The sequence below is a fragment of the Danio rerio genome, chromosome 7, assembly GCF_052040795.2.
Source record: "Danio rerio strain M-AB ecotype USA chromosome 7, GRCz13ab, whole genome shotgun sequence".
In the NCBI taxonomy this organism is placed as follows: Eukaryota; Metazoa; Chordata; class Actinopteri; order Cypriniformes; family Danionidae; genus Danio; species Danio rerio.
In genome coordinates, this window is record NC_141027.1 from 34,610,074 (window position 1) to 34,636,154 (window position 26,081).

General features: G+C 41.2%; 1 protein-coding gene across 14 annotated transcripts; it reads right to left on the minus strand.

The window, feature by feature from the left end:
- Positions 1–19,302: 19,302 nt before the first annotated feature.
- LOC100332358 (counting factor associated protein D-like) lies at positions 19,303–25,719 on the minus strand. Of its 14 annotated transcripts, none has more exons than XM_087261470.1 (8): positions 24,876–25,719; positions 22,567–22,635; positions 22,366–22,419; positions 22,133–22,192; positions 21,797–22,051; positions 20,090–20,339; positions 19,798–19,993; positions 19,303–19,706 (listed from the first exon to the last, which is right to left on the minus strand). In XM_087261470.1, the coding sequence occupies exons 5-8, from the start codon at positions 21,989–21,991 to the stop codon at positions 19,574–19,576; spliced, it is 774 nt and encodes a 257-aa protein (XP_087117596.1). In that variant the 5' UTR covers positions 21,992–22,051; positions 22,133–22,192; positions 22,366–22,419; positions 22,567–22,635; positions 24,876–25,719; the 3' UTR covers positions 19,303–19,573. The 14 variants fall into 14 exon arrangements, with proteins under 14 accessions (XP_087117596.1, XP_087117592.1, XP_087117598.1 ...); XM_087261466.1 differs by having other exon boundaries at positions 20,090–20,342; positions 22,550–22,635; positions 24,876–25,226; XM_087261472.1 differs by having other exon boundaries at positions 22,550–22,635; positions 24,876–25,155.
- Positions 25,720–26,081: the final 362 nt, after the last annotated feature.

Here is a 26,081-nt window from a genome sequence, read left to right on the forward strand (position 1 = left end):
AAACGGTGTCTAAAATCGAAATGTCACAAATAAAATCGAAAATGTGAAGTGCACGCAAAACATGCGACGCAAGCTAAACATGTGTCGCAGAAATAGAAACGGCCGCGTTGCCGTATCGTGCAAAGTTAGGACACAAAGCTAGGGTGCTCTGATCGGTCAGGTTGCCTTGTGTGCTCTGACTGGTCAGTTGGACCCTGGGTCCTCTGGTTGGTCAGGTGGCCGTATGTGCGCTTATTAATCTGAAAGCTGATGTGCTCTTCATGGGCCGTACGTGCGCTGATTAATCTGAAAGCTGGTGTGCTCTCTTGATCGACTGGTTGGCCTGGGGTGCTCTGATTGGTCAGGAGGCAGCTGTGTGCACTGGCTGGTCAAGTGCCTTACACCGTGCCCTCGCAAAACATGCGACGCAAGCTAAACATGTGTCGCAAAAATAGAAACGATGTCTAAAATCTAAATGTCACGAAAAAAACGAAAATGTCAAGTGTGCACGCAAAACATGCGACGCAAGCTAATCATGTGTCGCAGAAATAGAAATGGTGTCTAAAATCTAAATGTCACGAATAAAATCGAAAATGTGAAGTGCACGCAAAACATGTGACACAAGCTAAACATGTGTCGCAGAAATAGAAACGGTGTCTAAAATCGAAATGTCACGAAAAAAATCGAAAATGTCAAGTGTGCACCAAAACATGCGACGCAAGCTAATCATGTGTCGCAGAAATAGAAACGGTGTCTAAAATCGAAATGTCACAAAAACAATCTAAAATTTGAAGTGCACGCAAAACATGCGACGCAAGCTAAACATGCGTTGCAAAAATAGAAACGGTGTCTAAAATCGAAATGTCACAAATAAAATCGAAAATGTGAAGTGCACGCAAAACATGCGACGCAAGCTAAACATGTGTCGCAGAAATAGAAACGGCCGCGTTGCCGTATCGTGCAAAGTTAGGACACAAAGCTAGGGTGCTCTGATCGGTCAGGTTGCCTTGTGTGCTCTGACTGGTCAGTTGGACCCTGGGTCCTCTGGTTGGTCAGGTGGCCGTATGTGCGCTTATTAATCTGAAAGCTGATGTGCTCTTCATGGGCCGTACGTGCGCTGATTAATCTGAAAGCTGGTGTGCTCTCTTGATCGACTGGTTGGCCTGGGGTGCTCTGATTGGTCAGGAGGCAGCTGTGTGCACTGGCTGGTCAAGTGCCTTACACCGTGCCCTCGCAAAACATGCGACGCAAGCTAAACATGTGTCGCAAAAATAGAAACGATGTCTAAAATCTAAATGTCACGAAAAAAACGAAAATGTCAAGTGTGCACGCAAAACATGCGACGCAAGCTAATCATGTGTCGCAGAAATAGAAATGGTGTCTAAAATCTAAATGTCACGAATAAAATCGAAAATGTGAAGTGCACGCAAAACATGTGACACAAGCTAAACATGTGTCGCAGAAATAGAAACGGTGTCTAAAATCGAAATGTCACGAAAAAAATCGAAAATGTCAAGTGTGCACCAAAACATGCGACGCAAGCTAATCATGTGTCGCAGAAATAGAAACGGTGTCTAAAATCGAAATGTCACAAAAACAATCTAAAATTTGAAGTGCACGCAAAACATGCGACGCAAGCTAAACATGCGTTGCAAAAATAGAAACGGTGTCTAAAATCGAAATGTCACAAATAAAATCGAAAATGTGAAGTGCACGCAAAACATGCGACGCAAGCTAAACATGTGTCGCAGAAATAGAAACGGCCGCGTTGCCGTATCGTGCAAAGTTAGGACACAAAGCTAGGGTGCTCTGATCGGTCAGGTTGCCTTGTGTGCTCTGACTGGTCAGTTGGACCCTGGGTCCTCTGGTTGGTCAGGTGGCCGTATGTGCGCTTATTAATCTGAAAGCTGATGTGCTCTTCATGGGCCGTACGTGCGCTGATTAATCTGAAAGCTGGTGTGCTCTCTTGATCGACTGGTTGGCCTGGGGTGCTCTGATTGGTCAGGAGGCAGCTGTGTGCACTGGCTGGTCAAGTGCCTTACACCGTGCCCTCGCAAAACATGCGACGCAAGCTAAACATGTGTCGCAAAAATAGAAACGATGTCTAAAATCTAAATGTCACGAAAAAAACGAAAATGTCAAGTGTGCACGCAAAACATGCGACGCAAGCTAATCATGTGTCGCAGAAATAGAAATGGTGTCTAAAATCTAAATGTCACGAATAAAATCGAAAATGTGAAGTGCACGCAAAACATGTGACACAAGCTAAACATGTGTCGCAGAAATAGAAACGGTGTCTAAAATCGAAATGTCACGAAAAAAATCGAAAATGTCAAGTGTGCACCAAAACATGCGACGCAAGCTAATCATGTGTCGCAGAAATAGAAACGGTGTCTAAAATCGAAATGTCACAAAAACAATCTAAAATTTGAAGTGCACGCAAAACATGCGACGCAAGCTAAACATGCGTTGCAAAAATAGAAACGGTGTCTAAAATCGAAATGTCACAAATAAAATCGAAAATGTGAAGTGCACGCAAAACATGCGACGCAAGCTAAACATGTGTCGCAGAAATAGAAACGGCCGCGTTGCCGTATCGTGCAAAGTTAGGACACAAAGCTAGGGTGCTCTGATCGGTCAGGTTGCCTTGTGTGCTCTGACTGGTCAGTTGGACCCTGGGTCCTCTGGTTGGTCAGGTGGCCGTATGTGCGCTTATTAATCTGAAAGCTGATGTGCTCTTCATGGGCCGTACGTGCGCTGATTAATCTGAAAGCTGGTGTGCTCTCTTGATCGACTGGTTGGCCTGGGGTGCTCTGATTGGTCAGGAGGCAGCTGTGTGCACTGGCTGGTCAAGTGCCTTACACCGTGCCCTCGCAAAACATGCGACGCAAGCTAAACATGTGTCGCAAAAATAGAAACGATGTCTAAAATCTAAATGTCACGAAAAAAACGAAAATGTCAAGTGTGCACGCAAAACATGCGACGCAAGCTAATCATGTGTCGCAGAAATAGAAATGGTGTCTAAAATCTAAATGTCACGAATAAAATCGAAAATGTGAAGTGCACGCAAAACATGTGACACAAGCTAAACATGTGTCGCAGAAATAGAAACGGTGTCTAAAATCGAAATGTCACGAAAAAAATCGAAAATGTCAAGTGTGCACCAAAACATGCGACGCAAGCTAATCATGTGTCGCAGAAATAGAAACGGTGTCTAAAATCGAAATGTCACAAAAACTATCTAAAATTTGAAGTGCACGCAAAACATGCGACGCAAGCTAAACATGCGTTGCAAAAATAGAAACGGTGTCTAAAATCGAAATGTCACAAATAAAATCGAAAATGTGAAGTGCACGCAAAACATGCGACGCAAGCTAAACATGTGTCGCAGAAATAGAAACGGCCGCGTTGCCGTATCGTGCAAAGTTAGGACACAAAGCTAGGGTGCTCTGAACGGTCAGGTTGCCTTGTGTGCTCTGACTGGTCAGTTGGACCCTGGGTCCTCTGGTTGGTCAGGTGGCCGTATGTGCGCTTATTAATCTGAAAGCTGATGTGCTCTTCATGGGCCGTACGTGCGCTGATTAATCTGAAAGCTGGTGTGCTCTCTTGATCGACTGGTTGGCCTGGGGTGCTCTGATTGGTCAGGAGGCAGCTGTGTGCACTGGCTGGTCAAGTGCCTTACACCGTGCCCTCGCAAAACATGCGACGCAAGCTAAACATGTGTCGCAAAAATAGAAACGATGTCTAAAATCTAAATGTCACGAAAAAAACGAAAATGTCAAGTGTGCACGCAAAACATGCGACGCAAGCTAATCATGTGTCGCAGAAATAGAAATGGTGTCTAAAATCTAAATGTCACGAATAAAATCGAAAATGTGAAGTGCACGCAAAACATGTGACACAAGCTAAACATGTGTCGCAGAAATAGAAACGGTGTCTAAAATCGAAATGTCACGAAAAAAATCGAAAATGTCAAGTGTGCACCAAAACATGCGACGCAAGCTAATCATGTGTCGCAGAAATAGAAACGGTGTCTAAAATCGAAATGTCACAAAAACAATCTAAAATTTGAAGTGCACGCAAAACATGCGACGCAAGCTAAACATGCGTTGCAAAAATAGAAACGGTGTCTAAAATCGAAATGTCACAAATAAAATCGAAAATGTGAAGTGCACGCAAAACATGCGACGCAAGCTAAACATGTGTCGCAGAAATAGAAACGGCCGCGTTGCCGTATCGTGCAAAGTTAGGACACAAAGCTAGGGTGCTCTGATCGGTCAGGTTGCCTTGTGTGCTCTGACTGGTCAGTTGGACCCTGGGTCCTCTGGTTGGTCAGGTGGCCGTATGTGCGCTTATTAATCTGAAAGCTGATGTGCTCTTCATGGGCCGTACGTGCGCTGATTAATCTGAAAGCTGGTGTGCTCTCTTGATCGACTGGTTGGCCTGGGGTGCTCTGATTGGTCAGGAGGCAGCTGTGTGCACTGGCTGGTCAAGTGCCTTACACCGTGCCCTCGCAAAACATGCGACGCAAGCTAAACATGTGTCGCAAAAATAGAAACGATGTCTAAAATCTAAATGTCACGAAAAAAACGAAAATGTCAAGTGTGCACGCAAAACATGCGACGCAAGCTAATCATGTGTCGCAGAAATAGAAATGGTGTCTAAAATCTAAATGTCACGAATAAAATCGAAAATGTGAAGTGCACGCAAAACATGTGACACAAGCTAAACATGTGTCGCAGAAATAGAAACGGTGTCTAAAATCGAAATGTCACGAAAAAAATCGAAAATGTCAAGTGTGCACCAAAACATGCGACGCAAGCTAATCATGTGTCGCAGAAATAGAAACGGTGTCTAAAATCGAAATGTCACAAAAACAATCTTAAATTTGAAGTGCACGCAAAACATGCGACGCAAGCTAAACATGCGTTGCAAAAATAGAAACGGTGTCTAAAATCGAAATGTCACAAATAAAATCGAAAATGTGAAGTGCACGCAAAACATGCGACGCAAGCTAAACATGTGTCGCAGAAATAGAAACGGCCGCGTTGCCGTATCGTGCAAAGTTAGGACACAAAGCTAGGGTGCTCTGATCGGTCAGGTTGCCTTGTGTGCTCTGACTGGTCAGTTGGACCCTGGGTCCTCTGGTTGGTCAGGTGGCCGTATGTGCGCTTATTAATCTGAAAGCTGATGTGCTCTTCATGGGCCGTACGTGCGCTGATTAATCTGAAAGCTGGTGTGCTCTCTTGATCGACTGGTTGGCCTGGGGTGCTCTGATTGGTCAGGAGGCAGCTGTGTGCACTGGCTGGTCAAGTGCCTTACACCGTGCCCTCGCAAAACATGCGACGCAAGCTAAACATGTGTCGCAAAAATAGAAACGATGTCTAAAATCTAAATGTCACGAAAAAAAAGAAAATGTCAAGTGTGCACGCAAAACATGCGACGCAAGCTAATCATGTGTCGCAGAAATAGAAATGGTGTCTAAAATCTAAATGTCACAAATAAAATCGAAAATGTGAAGTGCACGCAAAACATGTGACACAAGCTAAACATGTGTCGCAGAAATAGAAACGGTGTCTAAAATCGAAATGTCACGAAAAAAATCGAAAATGTCAAGTGTGCACCAAAACATGCGACGCAAGCTAATCATGTGTCGCAGAAATAGAAACGGTGTCTAAAATCGAAATGTCACAAAAACAATCTAAAATTTGAAGTGCACGCAAAACATGCGACGCAAGCTAAACATGCGTTGCAAAAATAGAAACGGTGTCTAAAATCGAAATGTCACAAATAAAATCGAAAATGTGAAGTGCACGCAAAACATGCGACGCAAGCTAAACATGTGTCGCAGAAATAGAAACGGCCGCGTTGCCGTATCGTGCAAAGTTAGGACACAAAGCTAGGGTGCTCTGATCGGTCAGGTTGCCTTGTGTGCTCTGACTGGTCAGTTGGACCCTGGGTCCTCTGGTTGGTCAGGTGGCCGTATGTGCGCTTATTAATCTGAAAGCTGATGTGCTCTTCATGGGCCGTACGTGCGCTGATTAATCTGAAAGCTGGTGTGCTCTCTTGATCGACTGGTTGGCCTGGGGTGCTCTGATTGGTCAGGAGGCAGCTGTGTGCACTGGCTGGTCAAGTGCCTTACACCGTGCCCTCGCAAAACATGCGACGCAAGCTAAACATGTGTCGCAAAAATAGAAACGATGTCTAAAATCTAAATGTCACGAAAAAAAGGAAAATGTCAAGTGTGCACGCAAAACATGCGACGCAAGCTAATCATGTGTCGCAGAAATAGAAATGGTGTCTAAAATCTAAATGTCACGAATAAAATCGAAAATGTGAAGTGCACGCAAAACATGTGACACAAGCTAAACATGTGTCGCAGAAATAGAAACGGTGTCTAAAATCGAAATGTCACGAAAAAAATCGAAAATGTCAAGTGTGCACCAAAACATGCGACGCAAGCTAATCATGTGTCGCAGAAATAGAAACGGTGTCTAAAATCGAAATGTCACAAAAACTATCTAAAATTTGAAGTGCACGCAAAACATGCGACGCAAGCTAAACATGCGTTGCAAAAATAGAAACGGTGTCTAAAATCGAAATGTCACAAATAAAATCGAAAATGTGAAGTGCACGCAAAACATGCGACGCAAGCTAAACATGCGTTGCAAAAATAGAAACGGTGTCTAAAATCGAAATGTCACAAATAAAATCGAAAATGTGAAGTGCACGCAAAACATGCGATGCAAGCTAAACATGTGTCGCAGAAATAGAAACGGCCGCGTTGCCGTATCGTGCAAAGTTAGGACACAAAGCTAGGGTGCTCTGATCGGTCAGGTTGCCTTGTGTGCTCTGACTGGTCAGTTGGACCCTGGGTCCTCTGGTTGGTCAGGTGGCCGTATGTGCGCTTATTAATCTGAAAGCTGATGTGCTCTTCATGGGCCGTACGTGCGCTGATTAATCTAAAAAGCTAGGGTGTTCTCTTGATCGACTAGTTGGCCTGGGGTGCTCTGATTGGTCAGGAGGCAGCTGTGTGCACTGGCTGGTCAAGTGCCTTACACCGTGCCCTCGCAAAACATGCGACGCAAGCTAAACATGTGTCGCAAAAATAGAAACGATGTCTAAAATCTAAATGTCACGAAAAAAACGAAAATGTCAAGTGTGCACGCAAAACATGCGACGCAAGCTAATCATGTGTCGCAGAAATAGAAATGGTGTCTAAAATCTAAATGTCACGAATAAAATCGAAAATGTGAAGTGCACGCAAAACATGTGACACAAGCTAAACATGTGTCGCAGAAATAGAAACGGTGTCTAAAATCGAAATGTCACGAAAAAAATCGAAAATGTCAAGTGTGCACCAAAACATGCGACGCAAGCTAATCATGTGTCGCAGAAATAGAAACGGTGTCTAAAATCGAAATGTCACAAAAACAATCTAAAATTTGAAGTGCACGCAAAACATGCGACGCAAGCTAAACATGCGTTGCAAAAATAGAAACGGTGTCTAAAATCGAAATGTCACAAATAAAATCGAAAATGTGAAGTGCACGCAAAACATGCGACGCAAGCTAAACATGTGTCGCAGAAATAGAAACGGCCGCGTTGCCGTATCGTGCAAAGTTAGGACACAAAGCTAGGGTGCTCTGATCGGTCAGGTTGCCTTGTGTGCTCTGACTGGTCAGTTGGACCCTGGGTCCTCTGGTTGGTCAGGTGGCCGTATGTGCGCTTATTAATCTGAAAGCTGATGTGCTCTTCATGGGCCGTACGTGCGCTGATTAATCTGAAAGCTGGTGTGCTCTCTTGATCGACTGGTTGGCCTGGGGTGCTCTGATTGGTCAGGAGGCAGCTGTGTGCACTGGCTGGTCAAGTGCCTTACACCGTGCCCTCGCAAAACATGCGACGCAAGCTAAACATGTGTCGCAAAAATAGAAACGATGTCTAAAATCTAAATGTCACGAAAAAAACGAAAATGTCAAGTGTGCACGCAAAACATGCGACGCAAGCTAATCATGTGTCGCAGAAATAGAAATGGTGTCTAAAATCTAAATGTCACGAATAAAATCGAAAATGTGAAGTGCACGCAAAACATGTGACACAAGCTAAACATGTGTCGCAGAAATAGAAACGGTGTCTAAAATCGAAATGTCACGAAAAAAATCGAAAATGTCAAGTGTGCACCAAAACATGCGACGCAAGCTAATCATGTGTCGCAGAAATAGAAACGGTGTCTAAAATCGAAATGTCACAAAAACAATCTAAAATTTGAAGTGCACGCAAAACATGCGACGCAAGCTAAACATGCGTTGCAAAAATAGAAACGGTGTCTAAAATCGAAATGTCACAAATAAAATCGAAAATGTGAAGTGCACGCAAAACATGCGACGCAAGCTAAACATGTGTCGCAGAAATAGAAACGGCCGCGTTGCCGTATCGTGCAAAGTTAGGACACAAAGCTAGGGTGCTCTGATCGGTCAGGTTGCCTTGTGTGCTCTGACTGGTCAGTTGGACCCTGGGTCCTCTGGTTGGTCAGGTGGCCGTATGTGCGCTTATTAATCTGAAAGCTGATGTGCTCTTCATGGGCCGTACGTGCGCTGATTAATCTGAAAGCTGGTGTGCTCTCTTGATCGACTGGTTGGCCTGGGGTGCTCTGATTGGTCAGGAGGCAGCTGTGTGCACTGGCTGGTCAAGTGCCTTACACCGTGCCCTCGCAAAACATGCGACGCAAGCTAAACATGTGTCGCAAAAATAGAAACGATGTCTAAAATCTAAATGTCACGAAAAAAACGAAAATGTCAAGTGTGCACGCAAAACATGCGACGCAAGCTAATCATGTGTCGCAGAAATAGAAATGGTGTCTAAAATCTAAATGTCACGAATAAAATCGAAAATGTGAAGTGCACGCAAAACATGTGACACAAGCTAAACATGTGTCGCAGAAATAGAAACGGTGTCTAAAATCGAAATGTCACGAAAAAAATCGAAAATGTCAAGTGTGCACCAAAACATGCGACGCAAGCTAATCATGTGTCGCAGAAATAGAAACGGTGTCTAAAATCGAAATGTCACAAAAACTATCTAAAATTTGAAGTGCACGCAAAACATGCGACGCAAGCTAAACATGCGTTGCAAAAATAGAAACGGTGTCTAAAATCGAAATGTCACAAATAAAATCGAAAATGTGAAGTGCACGCAAAACATGCGACGCAAGCTAAACATGTGTCGCAGAAATAGAAACGGCCGCGTTGCCGTATCGTGCAAAGTTAGGACACAAAGCTAGGGTGCTCTGATCGGTCAGGTTGCCTTGTGTGCTCTGACTGGTCAGTTGGACCCTGGGTCCTCTGGTTGGTCAGGTGGCCGTATGTGCGCTTATTAATCTGAAAGCTGATGTGCTCTTCATGGGCCGTACGTGCGCTGATTAATCTGAAAGCTGGTGTGCTCTCTTGATCGACTGGTTGGCCTGGGGTGCTCTGATTGGTCAGGAGGCAGCTGTGTGCACTGGCTGGTCAAGTGCCTTACACCGTGCCCTCGCAAAACATGCGACGCAAGCTAAACATGTGTCGCAAAAATAGAAACGATGTCTAAAATCTAAATGTCACGAAAAAAACGAAAATGTCAAGTGTGCACGCAAAACATGCGACGCAAGCTAATCATGTGTCGCAGAAATAGAAATGGTGTCTAAAATCTAAATGTCACGAATAAAATCGAAAATGTGAAGTGCACGCAAAACATGTGACACAAGCTAAACATGTGTCGCAGAAATAGAAACGGTGTCTAAAATCGAAATGTCACGAAAAAAATCGAAAATGTCAAGTGTGCACCAAAACATGCGACGCAAGCTAATCATGTGTCGCAGAAATAGAAACGGTGTCTAAAATCGAAATGTCACAAAAACAATCTAAAATTTGAAGTGCACGCAAAACATGCGACGCAAGCTAAACATGCGTTGCAAAAATAGAAACGGTGTCTAAAATCGAAATGTCACAAATAAAATCGAAAATGTGAAGTGCACGCAAAACATGCGACGCAAGCTAAACATGTGTCGCAGAAATAGAAACGGCCGCGTTGCCGTATCGTGCAAAGTTAGGACACAAAGCTAGGGTGCTCTGATCGGTCAGGTTGCCTTGTGTGCTCTGACTGGTCAGTTGGACCCTGGGTCCTCTGGTTGGTCAGGTGGCCGTATGTGCGCTTATTAATCTGAAAGCTGATGTGCTCTTCATGGGCCGTACGTGCGCTGATTAATCTGAAAGCTGGTGTGCTCTCTTGATCGACTGGTTGGCCTGGGGTGCTCTGATTGGTCAGGAGGCAGCTGTGTGCACTGGCTGGTCAAGTGCCTTACACCGTGCCCTCGCAAAACATGCGACGCAAGCTAAACATGTGTCGCAAAAATAGAAACGATGTCTAAAATCTAAATGTCACGAAAAAAACGAAAATGTCAAGTGTGCACGCAAAACATGCGACGCAAGCTAATCATGTGTCGCAGAAATAGAAATGGTGTCTAAAATCTAAATGTCACGAATAAAATCGAAAATGTGAAGTGCACGCAAAACATGTGACACAAGCTAAACATGTGTCGCAGAAATAGAAACGGTGTCTAAAATCGAAATGTCACGAAAAAAATCGAAAATGTCAAGTGTGCACCAAAACATGCGACGCAAGCTAATCATGTGTCGCAGAAATAGAAACGGTGTCTAAAATCGAAATGTCACAAAAACAATCTAAAATTTGAAGTGCACGCAAAACATGCGACGCAAGCTAAACATGCGTTGCAAAAATAGAAACGGTGTCTAAAATCGAAATGTCACAAATAAAATCGAAAATGTGAAGTGCACGCAAAACATGCGACGCAAGCTAAACATGTGTCGCAGAAATAGAAACGGCCGCGTTGCCGTATCGTGCAAAGTTAGGACACAAAGCTAGGGTGCTCTGATCGGTCAGGTTGCCTTGTGTGCTCTGACTGGTCAGTTGGACCCTGGGTCCTCTGGTTGGTCAGGTGGCCGTATGTGCGCTTATTAATCTGAAAGCTGATGTGCTCTTCATGGGCCGTACGTGCGCTGATTAATCTGAAAGCTGGTGTGCTCTCTTGATCGACTGGTTGGCCTGGGGTGCTCTGATTGGTCAGGAGGCAGCTGTGTGCACTGGCTGGTCAAGTGCCTTACACCGTGCCCTCGCAAAACATGCGACGCAAGCTAAACATGTGTCGCAAAAATAGAAACGATGTCTAAAATCTAAATGTCACGAAAAAAACGAAAATGTCAAGTGTGCACGCAAAACATGCGACGCAAGCTAATCATGTGTCGCAGAAATAGAAATGGTGTCTAAAATCTAAATGTCACGAATAAAATCGAAAATGTGAAGTGCACGCAAAACATGTGACACAAGCTAAACATGTGTCGCAGAAATAGAAACGGTGTCTAAAATCGAAATGTCACGAAAAAAATCGAAAATGTCAAGTGTGCACCAAAACATGCGACGCAAGCTAATCATGTGTCGCAGAAATAGAAACGGTGTCTAAAATCGAAATGTCACAAAAACAATCTAAAATTTGAAGTGCACGCAAAACATGCGACGCAAGCTAAACATGCGTTGCAAAAATAGAAACGGTGTCTAAAATCGAAATGTCACAAATAAGATCGAAAATGTGAAGTTCACGCAAAACATGCGACGCAAGCTAAACATGTGTCGCAGAAATAGAAACGGCCGCGTTGCCGTATCGTGCAAAGTTAGGACACAAAGCTAGGGTGCTCTGATCGGTCAGGTTGCCTTGTGTGCTCTGACTGGTCAGTTGGACCCTGGGTCCTCTGGTTGGTCAGGTGGCCGTATGTGCGCTTATTAATCTGCAAGCTGATGTGCTCTTCATGGGCCGTACGTGCGCTGATTAATCTGAAAGCTGGTGTGCTCTCTTGATCGACTGGTTGGCCTGGGGTGCTCTGATTGGTCAGGAGGCAGCTGTGTGCACTGGCTGGTCAAGTGCCTTACACCGTGCCCTCGCAAAACATGCGACGCAAGCTAAACATGTGTCGCAAAAATAGAAACGATGTCTAAAATCTAAATGTCACGAAAAAAAGGAAAATGTCAAGTGTGCACGCAAAACATGCGACGCAAGCTAATCATGTGTCGCAGAAATAGAAATGGTGTCTAAAATCTAAATGTCACGAATAAAATTGAAAATGTGAAGTGCACGCAAAACATGTGACACAAGCTAAACATGTGTCGCAGAAATAGAAACGGTGTCTAAAATCGAAATGTCACGAAAAAAATCGAAAATGTCAAGTGTGCACCAAAACATGCGACGCAAGCTAATCATGTGTCGCAGAAATAGAAACGGTGTCTAAAATCGAAATGTCACAAAAACAATCTAAAATTTGAAGTGCACGCAAAACATGCGACGCAAGCTAAACATGCGTTGCAAAAATAGAAACGGTGTCTAAAATCGAAATGTCACAAATAAAATCGAAAATGTGAAGTGCACGCAAAACATGCGACGCAAGCTAAACATGCGTTGCAAAAATAGAAACGGTGTCTAAAATCGAAATGTCACAAATAAAATCGAAAATGTGAAGTGCACGCAAAACATGCGACGCAAGCTAAACATGTGTCGCAGAAATAGAAACGGCCGCGTTGCCGTATCGTGCAAAGTTAGGACACAAAGCTAGGGTACTCTGATCGGTCAGGTTGCCTTGTGTGCTCTGACTGGTCAGTTGGACCCTGGGTCCTCTGGTTGGTCAGGTGGCCGTATGTGCGCTTATTAATCTGAAAGCTGATGTGCTCTTCATGGGCCGTACGTGCGCTGATTAATCTGAAAGCTGGTGTGCTCTCTTGATCGACTGGTTGGCCTGGGGTGCTCTGATTGGTCAGGAGGCAGCTGTGTGCACTGGCTGGTCAAGTGCCTTACACCGTGCCCTCGCAAAACATGCGACGCAAGCTAAACATGTGTCGCAAAAATAGAAACGATGTCTAAAATCTAAATGTCACGAAAAAAAACGAAAATGTCAAGTGTGCACGCAAAACATGCGACGCAAGCTAATCATGTGTCGCAGAAATAGAAATGGTGTCTAAAATCTAAATGTCACGAATAAAATCGAAAATGTGAAGTGCACGCAAAACATGTGACACAAGCTAAACATGTGTCGCAGAAATAGAAACGGTGTCTAAAATCGAAATGTCACGAAAAAAATCGAAAATGTCAAGTGTGCACCAAAACATGCGACGCAAGCTAATCATGTGTCGCAGAAATAGAAACGGTGTCTAAAATCGAAATGTCACAAAAACAATCTAAAATTTGAAGTGCACGCAAAACATGCGACGCAAGCTAAACATGCGTTGCAAAAATAGAAACGGTGTCTAAAATCGAAATGTCACAAATAAAATCGAAAATGTGAAGTGCACGCAAAACATGCGACGCAAGCTAAACATGTGTCGCAGAAATAGAAACGGCCGCGTTGCCGTATCGTGCAAAGTTAGGACACAAAGCTAGGGTGCTCTGATCGGTCAGGTTGCCTTGTGTGCTCTGACTGGTCAGTTGGACCCTGGGTCCTCTGGTTGGTCAGGTGGCCGTATGTGCGCTTATTAATCTGAAAGCTGATGTGCTCTTCATGGGCCGTACGTGCGCTGATTAATCTGAAAGCTGGTGTGCTCTCTTGATCGACTGGTTGGCCTGGGGTGCTCTGATTGGTCAGGAGGCAGCTGTGTGCACTGGCTGGTCAAGTGCCTTACACCGTGCCCTCGCAAAACATGCGACGCAAGCTAAACATGTGTCGCAAAAATAGAAACGATGTCTAAAATCTAAATGTCACGAAAAAAAACGAAAATGTCAAGTGTGCACGCAAAACATGCGACGCAAGCTAATCATGTGTCGCAGAAATAGAAATGGTGTCTAAAATCTAAATGTCACGAATAAAATCGAAAATGTGAAGTGCACGCAAAACATGTGACACAAGCTAAACATGTGTCGCAGAAATAGAAACGGTGTCTAAAATCGAAATGTCACGAAAAAAATCGAAAATGTCAAGTGTGCACCAAAACATGCGACGCAAGCTAATCATGTGTCGCAGAAATAGAAACGGTGTCTAAAATCGAAATGTCACAAAAACAATCTAAAATTTGAAGTGCACGCAAAACATGCGACGCAAGCTAAACATGCGTTGCAAAAATAGAAACGGTGTCTAAAATCGAAATGTCACAAATAAAATCGAAAATGTGAAGTGCACGCAAAACATGCGACGCAAGCTAAACATGTGTCGCAGAAATAGAAACGGCCGCGTTGCCGTATCGTGCAAAGTTAGGACACAAAGCTAGGGTGCTCTGATCGGTCAGGTTGCCTTGTGTGCTCTGACTGGTCAGTTGGACCCTGGGTCCTCTGGTTGGTCAGGTGGCCGTATGTGCGCTTATTAATCTGCAAGCTGATGTGCTCTTCATGGGCCGTACGTGCGCTGATTAATCTGAAAGCTGGTGTGCTCTCTTGATCGACTGGTTGGCCTGGGGTGCTCTGATTGGTCAGGAGGCAGCTGTGTGCACTGGCTGGTCAAGTGCCTTACACCGTGCCCTCGCAAAACATGCGACGCAAGCTAAACATGTGTCGCAAAAATAGAAACGATGTCTAAAATCTAAATGTCACGAAAAAAACGAAAATGTCAAGTGTGCACGCAAAACATGCGACGCAAGCTAATCATGTGTCGCAGAAATAGAAATGGTGTCTAAAATCTAAATGTCACGAATAAAATCGAAAATGTGAAGTGCACGCAAAACATGTGACACAAGCTAAACATGTGTCGCAGAAATAGAAACGGTGTCTAAAATCGAAATGTCACGAAAAAAATCGAAAATGTCAAGTGTGCACCTAAACATGCGACGCAAGCTAATCATGTGTCGCAGAAATAGAAACGGTGTCTAAAATCGAAATGTCACAAAAACAATCTAAAATTTGAAGTGCACGCAAAACATGCGACGCAAGCTAAACATGTGTTGCAAAAATAGAAACGGTGTCTAAAATCGAAATGTCACAAATAAAATCGAAAATGTGAAGTGCACGCAAAACATGCGACGCAAGCTAAACATGCGTTGCAAAAATAGAAACGGTGTCTAAAATCGAAATGTCACAAATAAAATCGAAAATGTGAAGTGCACGCAAAACATGCGACGCAAGCTAAACATGTGTCGCAGAAATAGAAATGGCTGCGTTGCCGTATTGTGCAAAGTTAAAACACAAAGCTAGGGTGCTCTGATCGGTCAGGTTGCCTTGTGTGCTCTGACTGGTCAGTTGGACCCTGGGTCCTCTGGTTGGTCAGGTGGCCGTATGTGCGCTTATTAATCTGAAAGCTGATGTGCTCTTCATGGGCCGTACGTGCGCTGATTAATCTGAAAGCTGGTGTGCTCTCTTGATCGACTGGTTGGCCTGGGGTGCTCTGATTGGTCAGGAGGCAGCTGTGTGCACTGGCTGGTCAAGTGCCTTACACCGTGCCCTCGCAAAACATGTGACGCAAGCTAAACATGTGTCGCAAAAATAGAAACGATGTCTAAAATCTAAATGTCACGAAAAAATCGAAAATGTCAAGTGTGCACCAAAACATGGGACACAAGCTAATCATGTGTCGCAGAAATAGAAACGCTGTCTAAAACGTAAATGTTACGTTATCACGATGGTTTGTGCAAAAACTCCTGATAAATCTGAACGCTGATGTGCTCTTAATTGACACACACACACACAAACAAACAGCATCCATGCATGCTCACTCACTAAGGAGCGATATTGTTAGACCTCAGGGCAGCTCCCTTTTCAAATTAGACTAGAGCTTCCGATCGCTTCCATGCTTTATTCGGAAATTTATTCCTGCACGCAAGAACTTTGGTCGGCTCCTGCGCTGCAGCAGCAGAATGCAGACCTCCAGTTCGTATTTACCTGGTCTCAGTTCTCGTTCAGTTGAGAAATACTGTGTGCTCTGACTCAGTCGGAAATACTGCCAAATGTCAGGTCATTTGTTGCGCGACTCCTTATCTCACCTCTCTCTCCACACTGTCTCATCATGACAATCACGCATACGCATTTGTAGGCATTAAATAAATAATATTTGTTATTTAATACTTGTCTCCAATTTACATGCATTATATTTTATGATGGTATAACAGTATTGATACTGACACTGTTGCTATTTTTTGATCCCGGGGTATAACATATTAAAGTATTACCGCCCAAGCCTAGTGCAATACCTAGTTCAACCACTGGATGTCAAATTTGCATACTGCACCTTTTAAAGTCGAGCCCATAGCCTTACACAAGAAAGGTGTTTCCTATTTATGGTATATTTTTTTGGGCTTTGACTTCAAATTAAAAGCTTTAGAAAAGTTGAAAGAGTGAAGACATCTTTTTTTTTTTTTAATCCATTTACTATCACTTATCACTTTTTTATTTTATTTTTTTAGGCGGAAGATCAGTATCTAAACCATGTGGACAAAACCTTCATCCGCTCTCTGTGTGTCAGTCTTGGGTTGACATTGTTGATTCAGATCAGTGGGTTCAGCTGGAGCCATCAGTCTGTAGAGATGCAGGCTCAGAGTTCAAGATCAGCACTCTGGCGGATCAATTCCAGAGCAGCAGGAACAGACTGCGATGAGTCCGGTGGAGAAGTCACTCTCCACTACCGGGCAGTGGATGGAAATTTTCTCAACACAGTTGGAGAGGCCGTCAAACTCCTCAGCTACACAGATGAAGGAATGTCTTTACAATCTGTTCAGCTTAGCCGTTATCATGCCTCTACATGTGCTGTCACGTAAAATGACATTCAAGCTCACATTAACAGCATTTAACAGTGAATAAAGCACATGAGCTGAGGTGATCATTGTCATCATTTAATCTGTTGTTCAGCTGTAAGAAATAGAAGCGGTTTCTAAAATAGAGATTTCGTGTTGGTCAGGGCAAAAACTCTCACCTTTTAATGTGGGGATGTCGTCAATCTTGTAACCTAAACCTAGTTAAACCACCAGGTGTCAAACTTGCATACTATGTAAAGGTGCTGGTCATATAATTAGAATATCTTCAGAAAGTCGATCTGTTTCACTAATTCCATTCAAGAAGGGAGACTTGTATATCTGTGGCACTGCTCGCCTGTAATGAGAGCCCAGGGTGTTCTGACAGTGGCCTTCAGTATTGCTGGGTCTGGCATATTGCATCTTCCTTTTCGCACAGTTTGAAACATTTAGCAGAGTGTTTATTTGATTAAAATAAAAATTAGAAATATCTTACTTATAATGCCTTCTCTGTTTTATAACATTATACAGTTCCCATCACAGACTTTTGGAGATGTTTGGTGCAGGTTACATCTCAAATAATCAAGTAAAACCATATCACTGTCTCACATAAGTAAACACAAAAAGCATTTCATGTAGTCATCTTGCACTTTGTGAATGATTTTCTGCTTACCTAACTGGTTGAGCTCAAGTGCATCAAATGAGAGGTGATTTAAAAGGGGGTGGGACATGTAATGCTAGAGAGTATATGATTGGTCAAGATTTGATGAGAAACCAGTATGAATTGATGTGGAAAAAAGTCTTTAAACAGTTTTGGTGGAAGTAACAAACTGCTAGTGTTAAATGTTTATATCACTTTTATAGATATCATTTTTCACTCTTTGGAGTACACTAGCTCAGGGGTTCCCAAACTTTTCAGCCTACGGCCACTAAAATAATGCCAATAGCTGTTTCCATCCACCTATTTTTATGTGCATTTTTGATATGCGCATAAACCGGTTGATGGAAAGGCCATGATGCGCATAAATTTTGAAAATATGCATAAACATATGCACATAACAGAGTAGGATAAACTTTTTATACTATAAAAAAATGTGCATAAACTACGATGGAAACACTTTTACCGCACAAATTTCAATATGCGCATTGAAAAAGGTCATGTGATTGTTAAAAGAGATCATGTGGTGATAAAAATGTGTGTAAATGATCAAACCAGCAGGCTGTGAACACTGTAACACCATTCTAAAACACCTTCACCATTTCAGTATTAGTGTTATTATATTATTAATGACCTCCAGAATCAAGAGCGTCTGTGCTCCGCGTCTGACACCTTCAAACACCACCGTGCGTTCACTGCGTGTCTGGATTGCCTTCTGAGGCGTAAGTAATTTATTAGAAGAAGAAAAGATTAAAGCAGCTTTTCCTACTGCAGCAAATTCTGTTTTTACTGTTGATATTTGGCGCCACTTTATCAGGAAGTGACTATTTTGTTCGATTTGACTCATTGGATGGAAACGCTGCGTAATTTCTATGTCTTTTATGCGATAATCCAGATCGTTCACATTTTGGATGGAAACATAGCTAATGACTCACAACCCCCCCCCCCCCCCCCCCCCCTATTTTTTAGGGGTGGTTAGAAACAAATGTTGAATGCAAGGTCTCACACGCCCCAATATGCCTATATAAGTGCACAAAAAAAGTGTAATCTAAAAACTATAATTTATTTATAGTTTATTCAATTTAAAATGAACCTCACCTAATGAGACTGGTCAGCACATCATTTGCAGCACAAGTTTATTCTTGTTTAATTGTTGAGACCAACACATTAAGATCATTCTATGTTAGGGTTTCCGCGGGGTCTTAAAGTTTAAACATTAAAAATCTAAATTAAATTAAATTAATATTAAGTCTTGAATTTGCTTGTCTAGGTCTTAAATATTTCATGATTTCAGCTGGCGGAGCGCACAAAATTTTTTGAGACTCAAGCGAACAGTTCGCGCAGCGCTGCGTTTCATTTGAGTTGATTATGAATCACTTTGAAAAGATTTTATCAAACAGGTTTGACAACATACACCGTTATGATCTAAAACTAGATCAACAATAATTCTTATATTAATATGATAGCATCCTGCAGTTTATCGGCTGTACATCACTGATGCAAGTCTCCAGTTTCACCACATCCCAAAGGTGCTCTATTGGATTGAGAACTGGTGATTTTGGAGGCCATTTGAGTACAGTGAACTCATTGTCATGTTCAAGAAACCAGTCTGAGATGATTCACACTTTATGACATGGCGCATTATCCTGCTGGAAGTAGCCATCAAAAGATGAGTACACTGTGGTGCCAAGACAATATCCCCCACACCATTACACCACCACCACCAGCCTGAAGCGCTGATACAAGGCAGGATGGATCCATGCTTTCATGTTGTTGACACCAAATTCTGACCCTACCATCTGAATGTTGCAGCAGAAATCGAAACAGATTTAATTTATCACCAGTGAAATGTAGGGAAATGAGATTTAGGAAATTATTTTTGAAACATTAAATGACCCTGAAAAAATGTAAGGTGACAAAAATGAGCAAAAAAATGTATTTGTTTTATTGGGAAAAAAAACATGGTTTTCATTTATAGTTTAATCAGAATTGATGTACAGTTGGGTTTAAAAATCATATTTGTTTGCCAAAAAAGCTTGAAGATACAGATTCAATTTAATCAAGTTATATGGTTAGAAAAGATTAAATTACCGCAATTCTCATCAGATAACTGTGTGGTTCTGTTGACTGAGACATTTATTAAACTGTAATTATTTGTTTGCCACTATTTTGTCAGTTGTACTATTCTGTGGACTATTTTGCATCCTCCTTTTTCTTTTTCGGATGTAAACCTCCTGTCATCCTGGCCAACTCTTTCTTTTTGTCTGCGAAGTGATTGATACCAACACTGTATGTAAGACCAGCTCTGTTGTTGGAGTGCACAAACCTGAAGAGGAAAGAGGAAAAAACATAATAAAATCAGACAAGTTCAGATATTTTTATTTTTCTTCAATGAGATGTTAGCTGTTATTCATCACCTAAAAGTATGCAGAAAGAGGTTCTCGCGTTCCTCGTGCTCCTTTTCACTTTCATACTGTCGATTAAACTTTTCCTTAAAGGGGCTAAACATCCGGTGGGCATGGCAAACAGGGTGGGTGTTGACATAGTCTCGAAAGGGATTGGCTAATATTTGTCGCTCCTCAGGGGGATCAGGAAACTCTTCACAGGTAAATCCTAAACACACAACACCTCAGTCAACATTTAATAGGATGATCTGTAAACAGAGGCAGACAAAAGCATTTCTCTGAGTGTGTGTTTTCTCCATGTTACCTGCAGGTGGAGTGAAAACATCAGGCTCAGATTGTGTGCAGAATTCACTGTACTCAATGCTGTATTTGTCATTGTGGGATCCCAGAAGAGATTTGAAGCCCTCCATCTCAAAGCGGTGTGGTGTGGCTGGAGAATAAGCTGCCTCTCCACGTGTGACCCACAGACGGTACGTGTTCTTCTTATGGCCAGCCTCTGTGACTTTTTTCCAGACCTCACACTGAACGCCTTTGCAATCCTCCATTTTCTCAAACTGCTAAACAGACAAAGATTTTATACACATTTGCAGATCATTCAGTTTATTCTTTATTTAAATTTGTCCTATAACATAAAACAGGTTCAGACAGCCATTTTACTATTTCTGCCCATATTTCATAATTATTTTTTTTATTTATTCTGAATGGCTTTGAGAGTTTAGGAGCTAAAAGTTGAACACGAAAAAATCAAACATAGCTTTCTTTAAGTGTTTAGAATGCAAAATCAATTAGAAACAGTTGTGAAAAGTTACTTTTGAAAGTAAGGCATTACATTATGTACTCCACAAAAAAGTAGCTAGTGCTACGTGGTTATTTGTTATGGTAAGTAATGCGTTACGTTACATTTGAGTTACTTTTCTGTTTGTTTTTCTGATCTGGCTGAGTTTTTTTTTTTTATTATTATTTTTAATTAGAGGATCTCTACAATTAACAACCCACTGTATAACCTACACCAGGCATTGTCAAACTCTGTCCTAAAGATTTTAGCTCCGACTTGCTTTAACACACCTGCAAGGATGTTTCTAGAAAGCCTAGTAAGAGCTTGATTAGTTAGTCCAGGTGTGTCTGATTGGGGTTGGAGCAAAAATCTGCAGGACACCGGATCTCCAGGACCGAGATGATGAACCCCTGACCTACATCTTCATTTAACTTTCAAGAGTTCACACTTAGCTGATGATTTAGTATGAGCTTGTTTGGCATGCTAACCCGAGATAGAGCCCTGAGCTCAAGGGATCCTCAAGTCCAGGGCTCCTTCCTATTCATAGAGCAAGAGGGGAGCTTGAGCTTAGGTTGATCTCAAACTCCCTGGCTGCAGTAGCTAAGGAAACACTTGAGCAGGAAGGGAGTTAGACGAGTGCCTGAATTGCTTAATCCAGGGGTGTCCAAACTCGGTCCTGGAGGTGGTTATTTATGTGGTTATTTATATTAAATGGGGAATCATATGATTGGGAGATCATGGTTAGTTAATGTCAAATCTCCAAAGGTTTACGTTTTTAGTTATAAATAGCCTACTGATGTTTTGTTTTTATATTTTACTTTAGGCTGTTATTTGTGCATGAACATATCTAGATAAAGTAATAAACATACAGTTTGTATGAAAACTAATTTTTTTGTCATCCTTACGTCAAACTTATATCAGCGGTGATATCATTAAATGTGGGGAGGGGGCTTATAATAGTTTCCAGGGGAAAAGTGGGTCTCGGGCAAAAAAGGTTGGGAACCATTGTACTAAATGACATAAAAATATTACTTTACAAATTGTTTTGTAGATAAATCATCTAAACATTTACAAAAATATCCATTAAGGTTAGTGAAATTCATATAAAACTGAATAAATATATATTTAATTTTACACAATTAAATTAAATGATTAAATAACTTGGTGTGGGCCTACATATTGAATAGCATTGTAAACAAATACTTCATAATGAAAATAAATTAAAGTACTACTCACTTTAAAGCTCTGTGCATCAGGGATTGCTTCCTGCGGCTCTACTGGATCATCTTTAGTTCCTTTAAGCTGGAAACACTTAATATCACTGGGAGGAAGGACTGGTGTGATCTTGTAAATGGCACCAAAATCCAAGTCATTTCCTATCTGAAAGGTGCGCACTGCTATTACGATAGTCAATGTGACTTCTGTTCCCATCAAGATCGTACCAAGCTTCAAACGGCTCCTCTATCTCAGAATGAGGCAAAGACAGCACACCTGTATAAAAGAGATACACGTAAAACACTGAAAAAGAAGTAAACTGTACTGGAGTGATTGTGTAAAAAGGCAGAAATATACTTTTGACATGATACATCTTTACAAAATCAGGAACTGCTTTGAAAAAAACTGATGTGGCATCTAGAAAACAGAGAGTTTATACTCAATTAATTAACACTGCTTTAACTAAGACAAAAAATAAACATAATATTGCATACTTGCATGATGTTTAGAGCTAAACACATGACTCTTGCTTTTAAATAACAATATTAACAGTCATTATTTAGTTTTACTTGACATATTCAGCACTTTACCTGCAGCACCCACCAAAACCACGAACCCAGGTAGAAGAATCTACATTGTGTAGTCTAAAGCAACCAGAAATTTAAAATTAATGAAAGCTTTTTGATTTTATGTAACACAAGTGTCCATCTGGGTTTAGGCTGAAAAGGCACAGATCAATAGTTATCGAATCATTTTTTCACGATCTTTGATTACCTTTTGTTTTTGTTTACCTTTCTTTGACACCCACTGACCACAATGCAAGTGGGTTGGTATAAGAGCAATTCCATGTAAATGTCAACCTTGCCATGAAAAAATATAGTTTTAGTGAAACAGTGAAACCATTTCTACTTTTTTTGTGCAAAACAAGTATTTCACAGTACTTCAAAAATACTCAAATGTATCCGTCAATGCTTTCAAACTATTATATATGATTTATCAAAGTCAACAAGTGGCAATTTCACATCTGTCACGACTGTAACAGAGAGGTCTCACATACATAATGGATATTTTTCCTCATAAATGCAAAAATGTTAACTAAAATAAAATCAATCATGTTTGTTCTATAGTGACCTGACTTTTATCCTTTTGCTTAGCATTATTTTTCTGGCTTTTGCAGTTTAATTCACAGAATTTCTATAATATGTTATATACAGCAAACTCGCAGACTTTTGGTCACATCCCTAACACATGTTTGTTTTTCTCATTTAACATATAAAAAAAGTATAGATTGTGAATTTATATATCTGTGAATTTATGCTAATGTTTTACTGCAAATGTCACATCCATAACGCTGCAATTGCTCACATCCAAAAGTAAATACAACTTGTTTCTGTTTAGAGTCAGCACATCTAAGTTCTCCTTCAGTACTAATGACTAAGGACGTAGCTGGATTTGTCAATTTATGAGGTTTCTCGATACATTTCTATTGTGGTCTGCATTTCTGTATTTTATGGCATGCATCATGTCATTTTAACCTTGTAGGAGAACCATTTACAATCACAAAACCAACTTTAAAGTGTTCATGTAGATTTATTACAATGAACTGAAAATCTGATCTTAACAATGTTATTTTTTTAAGCTATTGAGGTTTAAAATATGTTTATTAGAATTTGTGGTTATTTGGTTATGAAAAAATAAAATTTTTAACCTCAAGATATACAGTTTTGTAATAGTTGAAGTCAGAATTATTAGCCCCTTTGACTTTTTTTTTTCTTCTTTTTAAAAATATTTTCTAAATGATGTTTAACAGAGCAGGGAAATTTTCACAGTATGTCTGATTTGTTTTTGTAAACTCTTATTTGTTTTATTTTGGCTAGAATAAAGGCAGTTTTTAATTTTTTATACACCATTTTAAGGTCAAAATTATTAGCCCTTTTAAGCTATGTTTTTATTCCATATATAGAACTATGTCTATAGAACAAACCATCATTATACAATAACTTGCCTAATTACCCTAACCTGGCTAGTTAATCTAATTAACCTAGTTAAACTTTTAAATGTCACTTTAAGCTGTATAGAAGTGTCTTGAAAAATATCTAGTCAAATATTATATACTGTCAAATATATACTGTAGGGATGAGTTATTAAAACTATTAGGTTTAGAAATGTGTTGAAAAAATCTCTCTGTTAAACAGAAATTGGGGAAAAAATAAACAGGGGCTAATAATTTAGGGAGGCTAATAATTCTGACTTCAACTGTATATCAAAGATGTAAAAGGTGTGCATTATATTTGAGAACTACATGGACACATTACAGATGATTTTGTGATTGTAAGTCACTGTCCTGTCAAGTTATCAAGCTTTAAAAAATGATATTCATTTGATGGTATTCGGTTATGAACAAAAAAAGGCACTTTTGAACGTACAGATTATTGTCATAAATATAAAACATTTAAAAGGTCTGCATTGTGTCTGAGCACTCCATGAACATTTTACAGTTGGTTTCGTGATTATAAATCATTGTCCTCTAAAGCTATCAAGCTTTAAAATATATTTAGCATTTAAAGAGTTGATATTGGCTTCCGGTTGGCATGCGTGTGGAGTAGCTGCGTCTCGCTCACCCTCCCACAGTTGTCTTTATAAAAATTCCCTTTTCAGGCCCATCAGATATCTACTTACCAGTATATTAGTCGATCTACAATTGTGAAACGTTCTGTGGGATAATGGCTTTGAAAGCAAGACACAACACTAAGAAAGACGACGTTAAAAAAGATGAAGCACATGCTAGGGGGGAGCTTAGCAGACATAATTTCTTTAAAGAAGCTAACGTTACTGGAAGAGCACAGAGCGGAACTGTCTTCCGAATTTAAATCGGCATTTTCCAGTTTGGAAGCAAAGACGGATACATTACACACCACTGTGAATGACCACGAACGGCGGCTTCTTTTACTTGAAGCAAATGCTGATGCCAGCAGTGTGACTGTCAGAACACTGGAGTCGGAGTACACAACCTTGGCTGACCAGCACGCTAAACTCAAAGCTAAAGTTCTGGATCTAGAAGGGAGAAGTAGGAGGAACAGTGTATGAATCTTCGGCCTACCTGAGAGGATTGAAGTCCCTCAACCCTTCACTTTCTTCACAGAGTTGCTTATGGAAGTTTTTAGAGCAAGCCTCTTTACCTTTCCTCCCGAGTTGGATCGTGCTCATCAAGCCCTTACAACAAAACCAAAACCAGGGGAGAGACCCAGATCCGTGATAATCTGCTTTCATAAATTCCAGGTCAAGTAATTGGTTATTCGCGAAGCCCGCAAGCTGAGAGGAAAGCTTCAATATCGTGGTACTCCAATATTCATCAACAAAGACTATAGTCCCAAAGTAGTGGAAATGCGCGCCAAATACCGAGCTGTAATGAAGGAACTATACACGCTGGGTATGAGACCGTCTCTTCATTATCCATCCAAACTTTTCATTACTACATCGGACGATAAGAAGAAGCAACTGCCGTCAGTTCAGGAGGCCAATGAGTTTGTTAAAGCTTATCGGCGTGAGATGACAGAAGCTGTGTGAGCAGTACTTATTTTAACTACTGGAGACTTACTAACCCGATGCTGTTTTTTTCTGGATCTGACATTTTAATTTGACATGCGACAGTCTGGGCATTTTAGATGATAGTCAATTATACTATTTGAGGTTGGTAAACTATTATCATTACGTTATATGTGTAAAGTTGTATACAAATGTTTCAAGGTGCTTATTTCTACCTATATACCTCGTTTGTATACTCCTGTAATTCTATGAGCCAAATGATGTTCACTAAATGTTTTATGACTACTGGGACTCACTAAAGCTCACTTGGCACGGATCATTTTAAGCCTATTTCACACTACAGGTTTTTAAACATCAGCAGATCGCTGTGTCGTTCACACTACATGACTTGACTTTGTGTCCTTTAATCTCTGTGCTGTTCACACTACGCAACACTCTGTGAATGATCCACAAGCTCATTCAAGGTACCAAACCACAGCCAATGAAATTTTGAGGGAGGAGTCGTCAGAAAAAGCTGAACACTATTGGCTGCTTGTGTGCTGATTACATCACTGACAGCGTTTCAAGCATTTGAGGAAGCATTTAAAACATCGTCAAATTAGCTGATGCATCAGCAGATCAATCACTCATCTGCAAGGTTCGAGTGGATAGATACACAGAGAGTTTTTAATTTTTGTAATTGTATAACTCTTTGAAATAAAACTAACATATCTATAACACCCTGCCGCTTTCTAGCTATCAGTGTATTTCTTTCTGAAAT

What these genes read in the sequence shown, in the direction of transcription:
- LOC100332358 (XM_087261468.1), bottom strand. Translation starts at nt 21,991, where the DNA reads ATGGGAACAGAAGTCACATTGACTATCGTAATAGCAGTGCGCACCTTT. An exon ending in CTGATGCACAGAGCTTTAAA is followed by an intron (nt 20,343 to 21,796) that starts GTGAGTAGTACT and finishes TTGTCTGTTTAG; the next exon opens with CAGTTTGAGAAAATGGAGGA. An exon ending in CTCTTTCTGCATACTTTTAG is followed by an intron (nt 19,707 to 19,797) that starts GTGATGAATAAC and finishes TTTCCTCTTCAG; the next exon opens with GTTTGTGCACTCCAACAACA.